General features: G+C 38.1%; 2 protein-coding genes and 1 long non-coding RNA gene across 5 annotated transcripts in view; 2 read left to right on the plus strand and 1 right to left on the minus strand.

The window, feature by feature from the left end:
* HIF1A (hypoxia inducible factor 1 subunit alpha) overlaps positions 1-7,898 on the plus strand; it is a 39,512-nt gene extending 31,614 nt beyond the window's left edge. For both annotated transcript variants that reach the window (XM_054513744.2, XM_045900998.3), the window contains 6 exons: positions 401-687; positions 1,923-2,045; positions 2,177-2,601; positions 5,050-5,158; positions 5,695-5,821; positions 6,322-7,898. In XM_054513744.2, coding sequence (XP_054369719.1) covers positions 401-687; positions 1,923-2,045; positions 2,177-2,601; positions 5,050-5,158; positions 5,695-5,821; positions 6,322-6,473 — 1,223 coding nt within the window. In that variant the 3' untranslated portion in view covers positions 6,474-7,898. The remainder of the gene's footprint in view (positions 1-400; positions 688-1,922; positions 2,046-2,176; positions 2,602-5,049; positions 5,159-5,694; positions 5,822-6,321) is intronic.
* Positions 1-13,137, minus strand: part of LOC129046544 (uncharacterized) — a 30,658-nt gene extending 17,521 nt beyond the window's left edge. The window contains exon 1 of the long non-coding RNA XR_010405211.1: positions 10,867-13,137. This is a non-coding gene — a long non-coding RNA (uncharacterized LOC129046544). The remainder of the gene's footprint in view (positions 1-10,866) is intronic.
* Positions 13,138-18,965: 5,828 nt separating this feature from the next.
* SNAPC1 (small nuclear RNA activating complex polypeptide 1) overlaps positions 18,966-20,096 on the plus strand; it is a 30,396-nt gene continuing 29,265 nt past the window's right edge. The window contains exon 1 of one of the 2 annotated variants that reach the window (XM_064571149.1): positions 18,966-19,184. In XM_064571149.1, coding sequence (XP_064427219.1) covers positions 19,057-19,184 — 128 coding nt within the window. In that variant the 5' untranslated portion in view covers positions 18,966-19,056. The remainder of the gene's footprint in view (positions 19,185-20,096) is intronic. The other variant, XM_045900999.2, reaches the window with a different exon arrangement.

The following is a 20,096-nucleotide window of genomic DNA, read 5'->3' on the forward strand; positions in this document are numbered from 1 at the left end:
TACTCTGTTTCTATATCCTATTGCCATATTTTCTCCACAATGTAGCAGTTATATTGCAGTAAGCACAGTTCATTAAAGGATAAATAGTCATACCATAATATCAAACATTGAAAATAAAAACTACTTTTCAAAGTTGGTTAAATTTTAATGAATAGAAGGTATGAAAAGGTTGGAATTGCAGGGGGTTTTATGCCATAAATATAATAGAAGCTGTCAATAGTAGATTGGAAAGATAACTCAGACTTATGTTTATACTGTAATATCTGTAAACTTTCTGATTAAGGAAAATTTGGTAACATTTTTGTTTGATTTAGACCTTTTATAAAAGGGGGCATACATTTCTGTATATTATTAAAATCTAGCTATTCTTTAAATTGACTAATAATTTTTTTCCCTATAGACACAGAAACTGATGACCAACAACTTGAGGAAGTTCCGTTGTATAATGACGTAATGCTCCCCTCATCCAACGACAAATTACAGAATATAAATTTGGCAATGTCTCCCTTACCTGCTTCTGAAACTCCAAAGCCACTTCGAAGTAGTGCTGACCCTGCACTCAATCAAGAAGTTGCATTAAAATTAGAGCCAAATCCAGAGTCCCTGGAACTTTCTTTTACTATGCCCCAGATTCAAGATCAGCCAGCTAGTCCTTCTGATGGAAGCACTAGACAAAGTTCACCTGAGGTAGGTGTCATGATATAAGAAGAGGATAACTTTCATATTTTAATGTTCAGGAATGTATTTATAAAATGAATACAAAAAGTCTTGAATTTAGACATCCACAGAGAACAGTGTGTGTGCCTGTAATTGCTCCAAGCCCATTGATACTACCCTTTGAGTTGGAGAATTGTCAAGTAGCAAAAGGCTTATTTTAGCGAAGCTTCAAAAGGAAAGGACCCTAAGCTATTTGCCTAATTTAGCCCAATTCCATTACTGTTCTGGATTAGTGTAACATGAAAATACCAAGTCTTACCCAGAGTAAATACCTTATAACTATTTTTATTCAAGTTCTGTCTTGATAATAGTTTTTCTATAAACACTGAAAATAGTCTTTGAGGGCTAGGCTGAGGCCAAGACTAAAGATGTCACATAGGGTTCTATTTCTAAATCTAGAATGATTCCACTTCGGAGCTTCCTACGTCTAAAAATATGCTCAGGATTAGGGCAGCTCAGACTTGAGTATTATGACCTGTGATGCGCAAGTAAGTCTTAATAAGTGGTGAATAATTTTACATTAAATATTTATCAGTTCAGACTGGCAAGTGAAGAGTAGGAGATTTGACATCTCACAGCCTTCTGGAGAATATATTTTGTACTGTGGTTACTCTGCTTACCCAGCATAAAAATCTATTGATTCGTTTTGTTTTTAATCTAACAAAGATGTTAAAATGAGGGAAGCAGAAGTTTATGCTTAGACTATGTAGTTACAGTTTATTGGTTAGAATCCTTGCTCAGAACTCCTAAAATAGTACTGCATTCATTAAGGTGAAGGCAAGCAGAAGAACTTAAGTCTCTACCCCTCCCCCACCCCAGAATACATGTGAGATTTTTAGGTACATCCCCACAGAAGTGTGGCTTCTCAGAACAAAGGTAGATTCCAGTGAGTGTATTATTGGCCAATTAGGTACCATGTGGGAGTTGAATTATTAAAGGAGTTTTATTCTTCAGAAGAAGCAGATGAATGTATCTTTTAGTCCTAATTTTATAAATGCTGTTACACAGTCAGAAATGTATATATTGGCAAAATTAGTTAAAAATGTAAGCTCAAAAGTTTAACTTCTCACTAGTTAGATAAAATGTGATGGAAGAGATGGACTTTGTTAGGGATTCTCTGAGGTGTGCTTTGAGAATTCTAACAACTAGCAAAATATATGCATGTTTCCTCAGGGAAATGTAAACACATTGAATTCCTTTTACAGCCTAACAGTCCCAGTGAATATTGTTTTGATGTGGATAGTGATATGGTCAATGAATTTAAGCTGGAATTAGTAGAGAAACTTTTTGCTGAAGACACAGAAGCAAAGAATCCATTTTCCACCCAGGTATAGGAACTTGTTTATTATATTCTCTATTAAACTTTATTAATTTTCAGTTTGAAGTGATTCTGGGTTTAACTTCTTTTTCTTTTATAAGATGTGGCCATTGTAAAACTCATGTACTTGTTGCTTTAAAGGACACTGATTTAGACTTGGAGATGTTAGCTCCTTATATCCCAATGGATGATGACTTCCAGTTACGTTCCTTCGATCAGTTGTCACCACTGGAAAGCAGTTCTACAAGCCCTCAGAGTGCGAGCACAGTTACAGTATTCCAGCCTACTCAAATTCAAGAGCCTCCTGTGACCACTACCAGTACCACTGCTACCACTGATGAATTAAAAACAGTGACAAAAGATGGTACAGAAGATATTAAAATACTGATTGCATCTCCATCTCCTACCCATGTACCTAAAGTAACTACTAGTGCCACGGCATCACCATACAGTGATACTGGAAGTCGGACAGCCTCACCAAACAGAGCAGGAAAAGGAGTCATAGAACAGACAGAAAAATCTCATCCAAGAAGCCCTAACGTGTTATCTGTCACTTTGAGTCAAAGGTATTTATATCTAACATTAAAGTTACTGTTCTTTTACTATTTTTGAGAAAATGTGTGTGGTGGTAACTTATTTCTAAACATAGCTAACTTTCTGATAAATATGCTTTAAGAACATTAAATTGACATACAAATTCTGGTAAAACAAGCACTCAAAAAAATGTTTCTAAATTAACTTGTGTATTTATTTTCTTGAAAATAACCATATCACCTATCTAAATGTAGGAGGTAGGCGTGTCTTCCAGTACCTTTAAAAAATGTAATGCAGCCAGTAAGTTCTTAACTGTACAAAAATTGGCCCAGTTTCTTATAGTTGTTTAAATCAGACTAGTTAACTGTCCTCCACTGTTTGTCTCTTTGAGTTATTTTAAAGCTTACCTGAATAAAAGACCTTCCAACTTAAGGGTATTTCCAATTCCCCATTTCAAATTAAGCCTGATAGTCTTCAGTCCCCAGTATTCAATACAGGGGAAGCTTTCTTTTAAAATGTATGTATAATTGTTTTTATTTTTCATGACATATTTAGAGAACATTAGCTATATTATAAGTTAAATAAGTGTTTAAGAGCTAACAGGAATCTAAGCATGATGTAGGATGTTGCTTTTATGGAGTTAGTTTGAGCAAATACCTGTACACCACCCAGATTTTAAGTTATAATTTCTATATATAACTTTTATAGTGGGATTTGATATTTTAAATTTGAGGCTGTAGTCAGAGGAAACCAGTTTTAGCTAGTCAGTGGGGCAGTTTGTGGAGGAAAGAAACCATTAATAACAATAGCAAGAAAAAAAGCACTGCCATAACAAGACTTTATGGCTTTTTTCTCTTGCCCTTCATCACTATTTTGACCTAGAATGCTAGGAGGAACCTTTCCCAGAACTAGGAAAAGATCTTGGGGCTTTAGTTTAACAAAAAAATTTTAAAATGTAATGTTTACATTACTTTATAAATTAGTATGTCACCAACTGACTTTAGACTCTGAATTCCTTTAAGGCAGTGACAATGTCTTAGACATTTTCATGGTACTAATACTTAGTACAGTATGTAATGTGTAATACTTGCTCAGTAAATGGTTATTAGATGGATAGATGGATGAATAAATATAGTTATAGAATTGGCAGTGACCTTGAATTTGCAGTTTACTGTTAGCTACAGGGGACTATGGGATGTTCAGTTTTCTGAACATCTGTGTACCTGTCAAAACCAAAGTCTAACATCTAGTCACTTTAGCAAGTTTTTTTTCACATTAGTTCCAAAATAGTATACAGTAAACACTTTTTAAGAGATGAACTTACCTTGAAGAAATATAGAGGCTTTTTCCTTACTACTACTGAAATGATATTTACATGACAGAGTTATACTTCATAAAGATAATATATTTATATAGGAATTTTAAATCCTGCCTATCTGTATTGTGAGGGTTTCATAGGATTTTTTAAAATAGAAAACAAAACCTCATGTAGCAATTTGAATAATGTATCACTTATCCATATGGCATTCTTAACTATATGGAACAGAGCAAGGAGCTATTGTGATTGTGTATGGGCTGGGGAGAGGAGTTCTTGAAAAGACAAAACAGATAACAGAATTCATGTGCCTGATGCATAAAACAGTTCTTCACTATTTAATACTAATTTTAAATGCAGATAGTTCGGGTTTGATAATCAGATCAATACTGAGGACAAAGTGGCTTAGTGGAAAAGATTACTGGGAGAGGAGTGGGTATCAGATCTAGAATGTACTTCCATATCTGCAACTAACTAGGTAACTTAAAGTCCCATTGCTAACAAGCTTCAGGTTTCTCATTTATAAAATAGGTGCTATATACCTCTTTATCTTGGAGATTGGTGTGAGGCTAAAATGAACTAATGAACATGCAATGTTTTATAAACAAAAACACTACACAATTGTGAAATTAATCTTGTATTCTTGTAGTCCCAAGAATATCTGTGTATTTTACTGGGTGGAATGAAGAATCAGTATTTCACTTTAACCTACAAAAATATCCATTTAGTTCTGTTCAGATCTATTTTATAAATAGGTAAATGCATCTTTTAAGAAATTTTGTTTTAAAAATTGAGCTTTAGGGGCGCCTGGGTGGCTCAGTCATTAAGCGTCTGCCTTCGGCTCAGGTCATGATCCCAGAGTCCTGGGATCGAGCCCCGCATCAGGCTCCCTGCTCGGCGGGAAGCCTGCTTTTCCCTCTCCCACTCCCCCTGCTTGTGTTTCCTCTCTCGCTGTGTCTCTCTCTGTCAAATAAATAAATAAAATATTTAAAAAATAAAAAAATAAAAATTGAGCTTTGACTTTTAAATAAACTTTAGTAATCGGTAAAGTTCTCTTACATACAACATTATATTCCTTAATGTTGGCAAGCAGGCATTATATATTTTCAAAAACAAGTTAGTTGGATATTTTAAAAATAATAAAGCAACCATATTTTTTTTTCAGAACTACCATTCCTGAGGAAGAACTAAATCCAAAGATACTAGCTTTGCAGAATGCTCAGAGAAAGCGAAAAATAGAACAGGACGGTTCACTTTTTCAAGCAGTAGGAATTGTAAGTGTGAGAGTACATGTTTGTTTTTCTGTTCTAGCTAATGTGTTGTATATAAGTAATTCTTTGTTTCTTCCAAATACAAAAGTTGTATTTTCAGAGGTTAAACATTCTTTCACTTTGTATGCACTATTTCATAAAAATACATTTAATGAATACATTCTTGTTGTAAAAATTCCAAACACTACAAATGTATTTTAAGTGAAAAGTGAATTTCTCCACTCATTCACTACCAGTCTTGTTCTCTTTGCTTTCAGTTACTTTCCCATCTTACCCCCCAAAAACAGTAGTTAATGTTGTCAGGGATGGTGTAATTCATACTGATATTTTCAGATCATATTAACTAGAAAGCATTTAAAAAACAATTGCCATAATAAGTGGCAAATAATTTTATCATAGTATTAAGAGAAAGAAAAATAATTTAGGGCTGTATTTAAGAAATCTGCCTACATACTGTCATTACACGTAAGCTGATTTCAGTGTTTTTGATTTTAAAAAATTTCAACACAGTAAAACTGAAATAACTTTACTGTTTTTAGGGAACATTATTACAGCAGCCAGACGATCGTGCAACTACTACATCACTTTCTTGGAAACGCGTAAAAGGATGTAAATCTAGTGAACACAATGGAATGGAGCAAAAGACAATTATTTTAATACCCTCTGGTTAGTTTGTTCTTTCTACCCTTGAACATCCCACAGAGAATTAAAATATATGAAACTTTATTTAGAAGCTTTACTGTCAGTGAGAGTGATTTTCATTCTTTAGCATCATTAAAAGTAATGTTAGCGGCGGTAATGCAGGAATAGCTATTTCAAGATGGAACTTTTAATTTTTAGTAATTATCTTTTATATATCTGTGTCTATATCAGTATTAAATAGAAGCTGAAACTTGTACATTTTTATGCCTTATTCAAAACTGATTTATCACTCCTTTGTGCCATCATTGTGTCCTTTAAATGCTTCTGACATAGCACCAGTAACACTTTATTGCACTCACTTGTTTACATAGCTGTGGTTTTGCCCTAAAACCACAGACTAAACCATAGTCTAAAAACCCAGAGCTTATTTGCTTTATTTTCCTGCAATATCTATAGCATAATGAGTGTTCAATAATATTCATTAACTAGGTGAATGAATACTTATGCATGTTTTTGTTTTTCAGATTTAGCATGTAGACTGCTGGGGCAATCAATGGATGAGAGTGGATTACCACAACTGACCAGTTATGATTGTGAAGTTAATGCTCCTATACAAGGCAGCAGAAACCTACTGCAGGGTGAAGAATTACTCAGAGCTTTGGATCAAGTTAACTGAGCTTTTTCATAATCTCATTCCTTTTTTTGGACACTGGTGGCTCATTACCTAAAGCAGTCTATTTATATTTTCTATATCTAGTTTTAGAAGCCTGGCTACAATACTGCACAAACTTGGTTAGTTCAATCTTGATCCCCTTTCTACTTCATTTACATTAATGCTCTTTTTTAGTACATTCTTTAATGCCAGATCACAGCACGTTTCACAGTTCCTTGGTATTTAAACCATTACATTGCAGTAGCGTCATTTTTAAAATGCACCTTTTTATTTATTTATTTTGGGCTAGGGAGTTTGTCCCTTATCGAATTATTTTTAATAAGATGCCAATATAATTTTTTTTAAGAAGGCAGTAACCTTTCATCATGATCAGTTTGAAAAATTTTTACTCAGTTTTTTCACATTTTACATAAACAATAATGATTTGCCAGCAGTACATGGTAGCCACAATTGCACAATATATTTTCTTAAAAAAATACCAGCAGTTACTCATGCAATATATTCTGCATTTATAAAACTAGTTTTTAAGAAGAAATTTTTTTTTGGCCTATGAAATTGTTCAACCTGGAACATGACTTTGTTAATCATATAATGATGATTCTTAAATGCTTGTATGGTTTATTATTTAAATGGGTAAAGCCATTTACATGATATAGAAAGATATGCATATATCTGGAAGGTATGTGACATTTATTTGGATAAAATTCTCAATTCAGAGAAATGATCGGATGTTTCTTTAGTCACTTTGCCAGCTCAAAAGAAAACAGTATCCTATCTGTAGTTGTGGAAGTTTATGCTAATATTGTGTAATTGATATTAAACCTAAATGTTCTGCCCACCCTGTTGGTATAAAGATATTTTGAGCAGATTGTGAGCAAGAAAAAAAATCATGCTTTGTTAGCAAAATTGCCTAGTATGTTAATTTGCTCAAAATCTGATGTTTGGTTTTATGCACTTTGTCGCTATTAACATCCTTCTGTTTTCATATAGATTTCAATAATTGAGTAATTTTAGAAGCATTATTTTAGAAATATATAGTTGTCACAGTAAACATCTTGTTTTTCTATGTGCATTGTACAAATTTTTCATTCCTTTTGCTTTTTGTGGTTGGATCTAACACTAACTGTATTGTTTTGTTACATCAAATAAACATCTTCTGTGGACCAGGCCCCCTTTGATCAGCTTTTATGTTAAAATATTTGCTTCAGTGCCTCATAAAATTGATTACCAACAATTTAATTATGAAAATTACATCAATAATTATTTCTACATTTATTTTGTCACTTTATACTGTGTCCCTAAAGTCATGTTAAGTAAAATCAAATTATAATGTTCCACTGTAAAAAAATATGCTTTTAGAAAAGAAACTTGTCATTTATAAATTTATGAACCTATTAAAGTAAAGCCGATTTTAATGCTTTAATCCCAGGTGAATGGGATGAGTGAAGCAAATCCTGAACATTATAGTTACATAATGTTGTAAGGGCTAGAAGTGCCTCTAAAGATTTCCAATCTATTCCCATTTCATAGATGAAGAAATGTAGACCTCAAATGATAATCGACTTGTCCCAAGTCTTCAAGGTAATAAATGGTACACCAAAGATTTTTTTTTTTTTTTTTTTTTTGGTACACCAAAGATTTAAACTTAGGTCTTCTGACTCTGATATGAAACTAGAACAAACTTTGCATTTTTTGTTTTAATGATACTGTATATATTTTTAAAATAACTTTACTCATTTTTTCCTGTATTTTTTTATGGAATAGCTATATTTCTTTTTTTTTTAATTTTTATTGTTATGTTAATCACCATACATTACATCATTAGTTTTTGATGTAGTGTTCCATGATTCATTGTGCATAACACCCAGTGCTCCATGCAGAACGTGCCCTCTTTAATACCCATCACCAGGCTAACCCATCCTCCCACCCCCCTCCCCTCTAGAACCCTCAGTTTGTTTTTCAGAGTCCATCGTCTCTCATGGTTCGACTCCCCCTCCATTGTCTCTCATGGTTCGTCTCCCCCTCTGATTTCCCCCCCTTCATTCTTCCCCTCCTGCTATCTTTTATTTTTCTTAACATACATTGCATTATTTGTTTCAGAGGTACAGATCTGTGATTCAACAGTCTTGCACAATTCACAGAGCTCACCATAGCACATACTGTCCCCAATGTCTATCACCCAGCCACCCCATCCTTCCCACCCCCCCACTCCAGCAACCCTCAGTTTGTTTCCTGAGATTAAGAATTCCTCATATCAGTGAGGTTATATGATACATGTCTTTCTCTGATTGACTTATTTCACTATATTTCTTTTCTGATTATAAAAGTAATACATTCTCACTTTAAAAAATTTAGTACAAAAAGATGAAAAATCACTGTGAACCTCTGCACCCAGAAGTAACAGCAAATGATTTTTATGGACAAATTACAGAGGCAGTGCCAGAGCCTTAGGTCCTGTAACCTGATGTTATGAGAACAAAATATCCTGAACAAAATGAACTAAGCCCCAGATCTTAGGTGGCTGTTTTTCTCTCAGACTGAAAAAATGTTATTACAATTACATGAAAATTTGGGCACAAAAATTTGTAATATGAAGACTTACTCCAAGATTTGGGGAGCACATGTATATTTCACTGTAAATACTACAATGTGAAGTGCATCTGCATTTCATTACAGATAGTACAGAGATGGTATTTTAGAATAAAATAGTTGCTTCATATTTTCAGGTCAAAATACCAAAAATCCTGCTTATTTTGGTAGCAAATTAGCTCTAGTTGAAAACTAGAAGTGGATGTATAGTTTTCAAATATTAGTAAGTGGTCAGATTATATGTAATGACCGGGAGTCAGAAAATGACTTGTAAGAGCAATGATTAGAAGAGAAAGTCACTTTAAAGGACAGTAGAACTGGAAGAAAATAAGTACCCACCTTTTGGTCATTCAGAAATTCCACCCCCCCACACACACACACCCCGGAGTGCTTGAAGCTGTTGCAAATAGCAGAACCAGCTCTGCCTTCCCAGCATTGTGCCCTCTCTTTGAGACTCATTTACTTCTTTATAATGCCTTTCTCTGAAGTATAACCCTACTCTAACAACTAGAATTCTGTAATAGCTTTTCTCTCCTTATGCATGCCTATCACTTCCCCACTTTTTTGGTGCCACTGTGAGTGAATGATCACAGTATTATTTTCACACCTGAAGAAAGTATGGCAAAGGAATTTAGTGTGTTTTGTTTTGTTCTAAGCCTTATCTTTAACTTTGGAACTAAAAAGAGTTCCACAGAGAGCTTACCACAGTTAAATACAATGGCTTTTAGATTAGGAGTTTAAAATGAATCTGACATCTATTAGGTATATGTTAGACTTTGTGCTAAGCATTTTGCATGTTATCTTACAATCTTCAAAAAACACCTATGAATTAATATTTATATCTCATTTTATAGATGAGGAAACAGTCTTGGAGAGGTAGTTCAAGGTTCAAAGCATTTGAGCTGGCCATCAGTGACTCCACATAGCCCATGGTGCTGAACACCGCAGGGTGCCAGCCAGTTCAGTAGAACATATCCTTTTCCCTGGTAACTGTTTAAATAGCAAACAAGAGAAAACAGTGGGGTGAAGGTAATGATACCAGAGCACATTGAGGGCATGTCCTAAGGGAGAAATGGCAAGACATAAATGGAAATGAGTAAAAATGGTGTTCTACAGTGCTACCGAATTTTGAGTTTGAACGAGAGATTCAGGTGTCTGGTGACGGAGACATTAACTCAAGTGAAAGAGGTGATTTATGGAAAGCCCGCTAATGAACTATAAAAGGTTATACCAATGTATGATACGGTTCTCCCAGAGCTGTTTGACTTAATGGCATAACAGACATGTTTAAGTCTGTATAACTTTGCAACTATCACTCCAAATAGCTCTTTTCCCCTAAAACCTCTAAAATACAGAAAAGATGAGCTTAAAGTTACTGGCTTTGCATAAACTTAAACACTGAGATTCTAAAAGTTCTGATTTCTAATGTAGCAACATCAGAAACAAGTTGCAAAGAATATGGAATCTTTTTTCTAACAATAGGGTTTTGGTTAAATAAAACCTTTGCCAGCATGTTGCCAACTGTAACCAACAAAAGTGTAAAAAAAAAAATCTTTTACTCAGGTGTTTGGTTTTTTTTTTTTTTAAGGTCCGCTACTAACCACTCTACTCGTATTTCATCCTTTAAAATAGCGCTGAACCTGTTGTCCCAGATCGTTTTACAGATCGTTGTTCGATCTGTAGAATTTGATACTAATAGTCTCCTTGTACTATAAAAGCTATACCTTACCACAAACCCTCCTATAAAACGCCTTCTGGAGTTTTATTGTGTTCACACTTTTCAGAGGTTTGGACATAATTTTCTTACCTGTAGTGGACGGTTTTATCCAAGACGCTGCCCAGACACCCGATCTCCTTGTACTATTTAATTTCTTTTATTCCCTTGTCTCGGCTCCATGATCCGGGACGGAGAGAAAAGACAGGTGCCTGAGAGCAGCACTGATCAGACAGACCCCTCAGCGGGGAAATAACAAGGATGCGGAAGGGACCGGTCACCCCTTCTGTGCCTGGTGCCGCCGGTACTACATGATAAGGATGCGAAACACAAGCCGCTGGGAAAAACTTGCCCAAGCCCCGCCCGCCGCGCTGCAGGCCCCGCCCCGGTACGTGCTCGGGCGCAGCACCGCAGCCCCAGCCCCCGCCCCCGCCCCCGGCTCCGAGGCCGGGTTCGGCCCGTGGGGCTGCTGCTCCCGGCGCCCGCCTACGTGTGAAAGCTCATGTGAGCGGCGCGGCCCCTGCTGCCTCTGCCCGGGCGGGCCGCGTGCGCTGGTGGTCAGCAGCGCCCTTTGTCTTCGCGGATTTGTCCAATTCTCATGTCTGGCCTTTGTCCCAACATCTCTTGGCATGAGATGGTTGGGAGATTCAGGGAATAGAGACCCGCTGTGTTGCTGTGGAGCTGTCGGCGGAACTCCCAAATACTTTGGGGTGTGAAGCTGTGCTTTATGGAATAGAAAAGTATCTGAGGTGTCCTAACAGATTGGACCTTGTTTAACTATATAACAGGTTTTAAAAATTAGTCATCTACTAATCTGGTCAAAAACAGAGGACTCTTTTGGTTATTTAAATAAATTTCCCATGAGGCACTCAAAGATGTAGTTTATTTTAAATAAAGCACTTTGAGATATCCCTGATTAAGTAAATGGGAACTTTAGCTGCCCCAGGTGTTTTGTTTGGTTTTGCTTTTTGTTTGTCGTGTTTTTTGAATATTGTGTGCCAGCACCCTACTGAGGCCAGCTATTGAGAATCCTTTGGGAGAAGATAATCTTGTTGGACAGAAGGGAGGTGAGTTTATGGAATACGGAGAAGCCTGGGGCATTAAATTTAATCTGTAATTAGTATGTTAAGATTGTGCAGTTTGTAGTAAAAGTACAAAGAAAGGTATTGTTTAAATTAATAACCTCATATGTGCATATCCACAGTTGTCAACATTTTACATTTTATTTTAAATTGCTTCCTTCAGGAAAATTCAATGTTCATGGTTTTTCAAACAGAATATCCAAGAAAGTAAGAGTCGCATTTTTAAAAAGTGATCGAGGTGTTTTAAATATGTTTTACTAATAAAAACTGATCTGTAGCCTCAATCATCTTGTGTGTTTGTATTTATTGATTTAGAGGGGTGCCACTTAAAGAGAGTGCTACAACTCTTTTGGTCTTATGGATGCTTAATAATCATAAACTGGTGATTCTCCACAGAGCAGAGCAGGCTGGGGGGTGGGGTGGGTGGCTGTAATGTTTATCACCAAGGGCAATGTATTTTAAAAAGTTGAGAAACATCATACATACATATATATAGCCTCACAAGTAGACTAGAACTCTGTTAAGTCAATTCTATCTTTTAGAGATCTTTGAAACATTAAAACATTAAGAAACACTATATAGAGATCCTTTCCAAATATTTCTGGATAATATTTGCTCTTTGAAACAGATTTTTTTTTTAATGGTTCTACACATACCTGCTATGACAAACATAGGAGCTCTGAACAGCTGTGGGGTAAACCATCATAAACTGTTTCCTGATTTCCCAGTCTGCTGGTAGAATATTGAAAGCAAAAACAAAAGCATAAACAGAAGTGAGGTATTAACACTACAAATTAGAGAGGAGCCAGCACAGCCTGGGTAGGTGCTATGCCTCCTCCCAGGCAAATTCAACTGCAAACATCTGCCACTCCTGTGAACTTCCATGTCACTACACCTTTAGCTTTCTTCTTCTTCTCTTTTTTTTTTTTTTTTAGCTTCCTTGGTCATTTATGCATGTCTCATCTCCCCCAGTAAAGTTCTTAGCTCCTTCCAGCATGATTCCATATGATTCATCTTTGATTGCTCCTTAAAACCTTCCACTCTGCTTGCACAAGGACAATTCACACATGATTAAAGGTGGGAGAGGATCTCGTGTGACAAGGGGACCAGAGAAGAATTATGATCAGAGAAAGAGAATGGGGAAAACAGGACTATCTTCCAGTCTTCCAGTGAAATCCATTCATTCAGTGAACAATTACTGAGGGTGGAGTGAGTCCAAGGTGTTTGCTATGTTCAGAATGTTTGTTTCCTCTCAACATTCATATGTTGAAACCTAACCTCCAAGATGATACTAGTAGGAAGTGGGGCCTTTGGGCAGTGATTAGGTCATGAGGGTGGAGCCTCATGAAAGGGATTCCTGCCCTTATAATAGAGACCTTTTTTATGAGCCTCCACCCTCATGACCTAATCACTGCCCAAAGGCCCCACTTCCTAAAACTATCATCTTGGAGTTTAGGTTTCAAGATAGGAATGTTGATAGCCTCTCCTTGAGAGCTCCATTGCTTCCTTTGGCTGTGTGAGGATTCAATGAGAAGTCAGCCATCTGCAAGTGTAACAGGGTTCTCACCGGCCTCCAGAACTCCAGGAATCAGTGTCTGTTATTTATAAGCTCCCGAATTTATGGTATTTTTCTTAAAGCAGCTTGAACAGACTAGGACAATGTTATTCTAAGACCTGTGGATGATACAAATATTCCAGAATGTGGTCCCTACCATCAACAGCCCATTCTACGAGCTACTCACACATTCACCTGTTAATGGGCAGAACATGATTGAAAACTAAATAGAATGTTTATTGGCCATTTAAGATGTTCTGAGTCACCATTACCTCTTCTTTTAATGAATTGTTTCTGGCTTGATAATCTGTATCCAGACTACACTGCTCCCCGCAGGAACCTCCAATTTGGCTTCTGAAAAACTAACGGTGCTCCAAATGATTCATCATATGTTCTCCAAATGCCTCCTCCTCCTGCATTCCCTGCTCCGTGTCCCAAACCAATCCCTAGAGGTCACTTGTCACTTACGACCTTATCCACCACATCCAGTCTGACTCAGTTCTTCTTTTTCCTTAAATTTTCACTGTGGAAATTTTGAGTATGTACAAAAGTAAAGAGAATAGTCTAATGATGCCCAAGTCTCTGCTATTGGGTTCCCTAGGAAGTAGACTCCGAGATGGAGACTGCAGGTCATGTATTAGTGCTTTAAGGGACAACATGAGAAAGCAAAAAAGCGGAAGTGGGCAGAGGGAGAAACCAAGCTGAGATGCAGTCCCAACAAAGATCTTCAGCAGCCATATGTGGAGCTCTAGACCTGGAATAGTCCTTGAGAGTTGTCCCAAGTTACAGAGAGGGCTGGGGCCTTTACACCCCTACACTGATCAGTCATTGGATGGGGGAGTTATGCCTTTAAATGCATCTCCAGGAAAATGGCAGTAAGAGGAGCTCCATGGACTTGTTCCCCAGTGAAACAACTACAACTGGCAAGAATTTTTAAAAAATACCATTTAAAGTTTCTTGAAATTGTCTGAAGAGAATACAGCAGATGAAGAAAATTTTATTTAAGAAAATATACTAAATCTTGGTAAGAACATCAAGAGTTAGTGACACTTGAGCCATGACCTGCTGCCTCCCCCACTCTGCTCAGTATGACAAAAGCTCAACTCCAGGTGGGTGTGGCCAAGAAAGGGCTCCCTCTTCCCCTACATCCCAAAGGGCTATGGTATCTTTCTGGGAGGGCCAGGCAGCCAGCACTTCTCATCCTCTTTAACTTCATGTTGCAAAGGTAAGAGATTGGAGAGATCGGGAACTCCTTTCTTCCTTTCAGACACTATTCATAGGACAGGCTCTATCCCATGTGCAGCAGGCCAAGAGTGGTAGGACCCCAACTGCTTTCACCCCAGCTCACATTTGTAAGCTGGGAGTTCCATGCTAGCAGAGGCAGCCTGAGAAGAATTACTGCCCCCTCCCACAACCCTGCTCTCATTCTGAGAGAAGTGGGTCTCTATCCCCATCCCCAGCTCCATAGCAGTGGCTCAGAGATTTTGCCCAGGGGGAGAGAAAGTTCATTAGAACAGAAACTCAGAAGCTCTCCCCACAGGAATGGACTCTATTTGGAAGAGTGTGAGAAGATTCAAATCCAAAGGTGCTGTTAAAAACAGTGTATGTTTTGGTGGTAATTAAGAAGAAGCTGGTAGCTCCATGGCAGCAACAAGTTAAACTGCAGACCAAGGAGTTTACCAGAGAAAGCCAAGGAAGAGACAACTAAGAGAAGTCCTCTTGGGATCGGAACAGGCCTCAAAGACTACCTCTGCAAAGGAGCCTAAATATAATTGGATTAGACTGTGGAGCAATTCATGCCCCTAGGACACTGTCAAAAGCAATGGAGCAATCAATAGGCAATTACTGGAGCCTAATGGTTGGGTGTGATAACAACAGAGGCCCTTTAACAGAGAGATCTGGAAGAGACAGCCAAAGAAAGCCTTGCTAAAACCACTGTCATCCCAGGTAACTGTGTGCAAAGCCAGGGCTGTACCCTCTGAGTAGCTACTTAAGAGGCTTCACCTGGGGGAAATGGACTTCACTAAAATAGTCCAGCCAGGTCACTAAACAAATAAACAAGGACAAAAAACCAAAAAACAAAAACAATAAGCCCCATGGGAAAGAGGGAGCAATCAGTATTGAGAATTGATACAATAAGTTATATATACTAACAGTAAATATTTTGGTATCTTAACAACAGGTGCAGAGCCATACAATTGTGTATTGGCTTCAATTAGGCCTGCACATTTGATATATGACAGAAGTGACTTTTTAGACCATTAGGGAAAGGGTGGACTATTCAATCGGAGGTGCAAGGAAATTACACATATGGAAAATACATATACATAGATATATATGGTTATATATATATATGCAAAAAAGTGAAATTGGATCCTTAACTCATACCATACATAGAAATAATTTTTAGATGGATACAGTGAATTAAAAGTGAAAGGCAATACTTTAAGACTTTTGGAATAAACTTGTGGCAGCAATGTTGGCAATTCAACAAAGATTATGCACCTCTTCCATAGAGTTTTTGTGGGGAAGAGGTTGCCCAGTTAGGGACAACGTTTCCCAGGTTTCTTTGCCTTGGGGTAGGACGATGTGAGTGACTTATAGATAACAGGATGTGGACTGAAATAATGTACACCAGTGCTTCTTAAACTGTCTGTGGTAATGGACAATTTGTCTCCAATTTATTATGGATCAATACTTTTGTAAACGAAAACAGAAATAAATTACCAGAAAATTGATATTTAAAAAAGTCAGACCAAATGCAAGCCTGTTTTTTATTTAGAATTAACAGACATAAAATTACTTTGCCAGATTGCTATTAAAAGTTTACAAATACTTATTCTTAATTTCTGTACTACTAAGTGATGGAGAGGTATAAATAGGTTGTGGACCAGCAGAGTTTAGCAGACCACCCGTTGAGTGTACCACTCCTAGGCATGGCTCATAAAAATCTCTCAGGCCACTCCTAGGCATGGCTCATAAAAATCTCTCAGGCAATCTTTCACATTCTTTCTTCCTCTGTCTACAGACTAGATGTTGATGCTCAGGGTGACTTTAAAAAACAATGGCTGAAGATGGCAGAGACTTCATCAGTCTGGGTCCCTGGATGACTTCTCGGAGTAGAACCCTTCCTGCCCTAGCTTCCCATTAATGTGAAAAAAAATTTTTTCTTTTGTGTTAAGCTACTGAGCATTTAAGTTTATTAAGTCACACTACTGGCATTAGCTCAGCTAATAATGAAATATAGGGAACATATTTATAGACAAAAGTCCTTATTGGAAAAGATTTAAAAATTGACTACACTAAAAATAAGAATCTCTGTACATCAAAAATCACCATAAAGATAGTAAACAAAAACAAATCAGACTGGGGAAAGATATTTATAATACATACAACATACACCAGTTTAGTATTCAGAATATATAAGGTGATTCTACCAATCAACTGAAAAAGGTGAACAACCCAATTGAAACATGGACAAAATATATGAACAGGCATTTCGTAGTAGAGGGAATAGGAAAAAAATTAGAATTTAAGAAGATGCACAACCACGTTGATAATCAGAAAAATGCATATTAAGACCACAATTAGATACCAAGTTTTTGAGATGGTATGGCTGAATTTGGAACTGCCATACACTGATAGTGAAGTGAAAATCAGTTCAACCGTGCTAGAACAACAATTTAACATTATCTTTTAAAGTTTCACACTTGCACCCATTATCATCCAACAATTCTACTGTACGTTGTATATACTGCTGTAAGATGTAAGCAGAATTGCCAACTTTGGCAAACAAAAATAAAGGACCTCCTTTAAAATACAGTTAAACTGTGCTTAAGATAAACAAGAAGTAATTTTTAAAATTTTATCTGCAATTCAAATTTAATTTGGCCTCATCTACTTTATCTGGCAATCCTACAGATAAGAGGAGCCATGTACAAAAGTGTTCATGGTAGCATTGTTTATAATAGTAAAATCTAGAACCCACCTAAATTTGCAGAGAGGAAATAATGGATAAACTATGTATTCACACAACAGAACATTAGACAGCAGTGAAAATGAACTACAGCTATGAATAAATCTTAGAAACATTATTTAATGTAAAAAATAATTCAGGGGCGCCTGGGTGGCTGAGTGGTTAAGTGTCTGCCTTCGGCTCAGGTCATAATCCCAGAGTCCTGGGATCAGCCCGCATCAGGCTCCCTGCTCCACGGGAAGCCTGCTTCTCCCTCTCCCACTTCCCCTGCTTGTGTTCTCTCTCTCACTGTGTCTCTCTCTGTGAAATAAGTAAATAAATAAATAAATCTTTAAAAAAATTAAAAAATAATTCAAAGACCATGTATTAGAAATTGCAAAAAAAAAAAAAAGTAAAGTAAAAAAAATAAAAGAAAGGGGAGTGGTGCCTGGCTGGCTCAGTTGGTAAAGCATGCTACTCTTGATCTCTAGGCCATGAGTTCAAGTCCCAAGTTGGGACTTAAAAAAAAAAATTGCAAATACCATTTTCATAAGACTCAAAACCAACCACAACTAAACAATATAGTGTCCATACACATGTCATAAAGTATATACAAGAGAAGGAGAAGCAAAACAAGGTAGTTGTTAACTAAGGTAGTGGTAGAGGCAGAATAGGTTAGAGGAGGAGTTCACAGATTAATGTGACAGAGTTGGTAGTGTTCCTGTTCTGCACAGGTAGAAGGTACACGTGTATTCGTTTCATCGCTATGCTTCTTATCTCAGATATGTTACATAAGCTTTTACATAAGGTTTTGTGTATACATAAAATATTACATAAAATTTAAAAAATAGATCGACAATCAGGAACGTTACGTGAGTTGAACAGATCTACGGACAGATCATCTAATGCTATTATATTGGGATACGACTCCTAAAGAATATAGCATGCCCTGCAATCTGAAAATGGTGAAAAGTACAAAATACAGCTCCGTATCTAGCTCCAGGGAGAAGCTCAGAGGTGGAGTGCACAGAGAGCCAATTAAGCCAAATAATCAATAAATATAAATAAATACTTTCGGCTAAGTACTGTGCTAGATTATTATGAGCATAGGGGGTGGGTGGTGGCGGGGAGATGTTCACAAGTTTCTCAACTTGTGGTTGCAAAAGACTGCTACGGTTACAACGAGAGACACATTAAGCACCATATTATGTGGCTGTGGACTCTGACAGAATGAGTCCAGTCCATTCCTCCTAGTAAACCGTCTTTAGATCCTGTTTCCACCAGGAGGTAGGTTGAAGACGGGGAACTGTTCTTGCCTAGTCACACTAGGGTCACTTTAAAGGAAAGTGATAGTAAGGGTAAAGCCAATTAACACAAGCCAGCCTAATGCAGACCTAAAATCCTTCTTGGGCTCACAGGACACTTGAGACATAAACCTCTTCAATGAAATTTAAAGGACTGACCTTAGCGCCCTGCTAAGGAGAGCTGAGCAGGTAAAAACGACAGGCATCCACGCATGCGCAGTAAGAAAACCTCGGCTCGCGCGAGTCCGGCTGGAGGCGGAGCTAACGGGGCCGGATAATACGTCACGGAGCGCAAGTGCGTCGCGTGTAGGGGGTGGGAGGTCGGGCCCTGGTTTCCTCGGCGACGGCGGCGGGCTGGTTGGCGCGTTTTGTGTGGGCTTTGCAGGCATGGGGACTCCTCCAGGCCTGCAGACTGACTGCGAGGCGCTGCTCAGCCGCTTCCAGGAGACGGATAGTGTGCGTTTCGAGGATTTCACGGAGCTCTGGAGGAGTATGAAGTTCGGGACCATCTTCTGGTGGGTGTTTCTACTCCGCTGCCCTCCCCTCTCCCTGGTCGGGGGAGGCATCGCAGCCCCTGGGAAAGGCCGGGAAAGGCGGCAGTCTCAGAACGCTGCCCCCAGCTCTCCTGGGCCTTCTTCCTGGGCACTCTCATTGGTTTCGGCTGCATCCTTCTGCAGCCTCCAGGCGAATGTTATTCCTGCCTGGCCGTCGTTCTAAACCCTCCCCTCCCACCTCCTCGGCCTCATCCTGGCCTCATCCTGCCCATCCCCCATCATTTGCCTTCCTCCATGCTTTATCCTCCATGTTTAAAAACAAAACAAACACCTAAGCAAGGACAGACCCCTGCACGACCGAATTCATTTTTCATACAACCACCAAAGTTGTCTTTCAGAAGTGCAGATTTGATCCTGTCACTCCCCTGCTTACCACTCCAGTGGTTTCCGGTGCCCTTAGGATAAAGCTCAAATTCCCTAATATGCACGGCAAGACGCTCTCTGACTGGCCTCAGCCCATCTCAGCAGCTTTATCTGCCGTTCCATCCTCCGTGCACGCAGTTGCTCCATTCTGCCTATGGCCCTCTTCAGGCGTTTCCAAAGCCTGGAGCTTCCCCGCAGCTCTTTCTGCCAGGCCACCTTTTTCTTCACTCAGTTTTAACCTCAGATGACAGTTCTTTAGGAAAGCCTTCCTTTCCCCTTCTAGAGTTAAGCAAGGCGTTCATACTCCGTTTTTCCGAGAGCACTCTGCTTATTTTATCTGTGGACTTACTACCAGAGGTTATTGTAAAGTATAGTATAGTAGTTAAGAGCAGATTACTGAGTCCCACTGCCTGATTTTGAATCAGAGTCCACAGAGTAACTTAACTTTGGGGAACTCACTTGCCTGAGCTTCCATATCTGTAGAATGGAGACAGTGATAATACATCATAT

The sequence above is a fragment of the Mirounga angustirostris genome, unplaced genomic scaffold (genome assembly GCF_029215605.1).
Source record: "Mirounga angustirostris isolate CCGP_5_RB_7025 unplaced genomic scaffold, mMirAng1.0.hap1 SCAF_9, whole genome shotgun sequence".
Taxonomy (NCBI): domain Eukaryota; kingdom Metazoa; phylum Chordata; class Mammalia; order Carnivora; family Phocidae; genus Mirounga; species Mirounga angustirostris.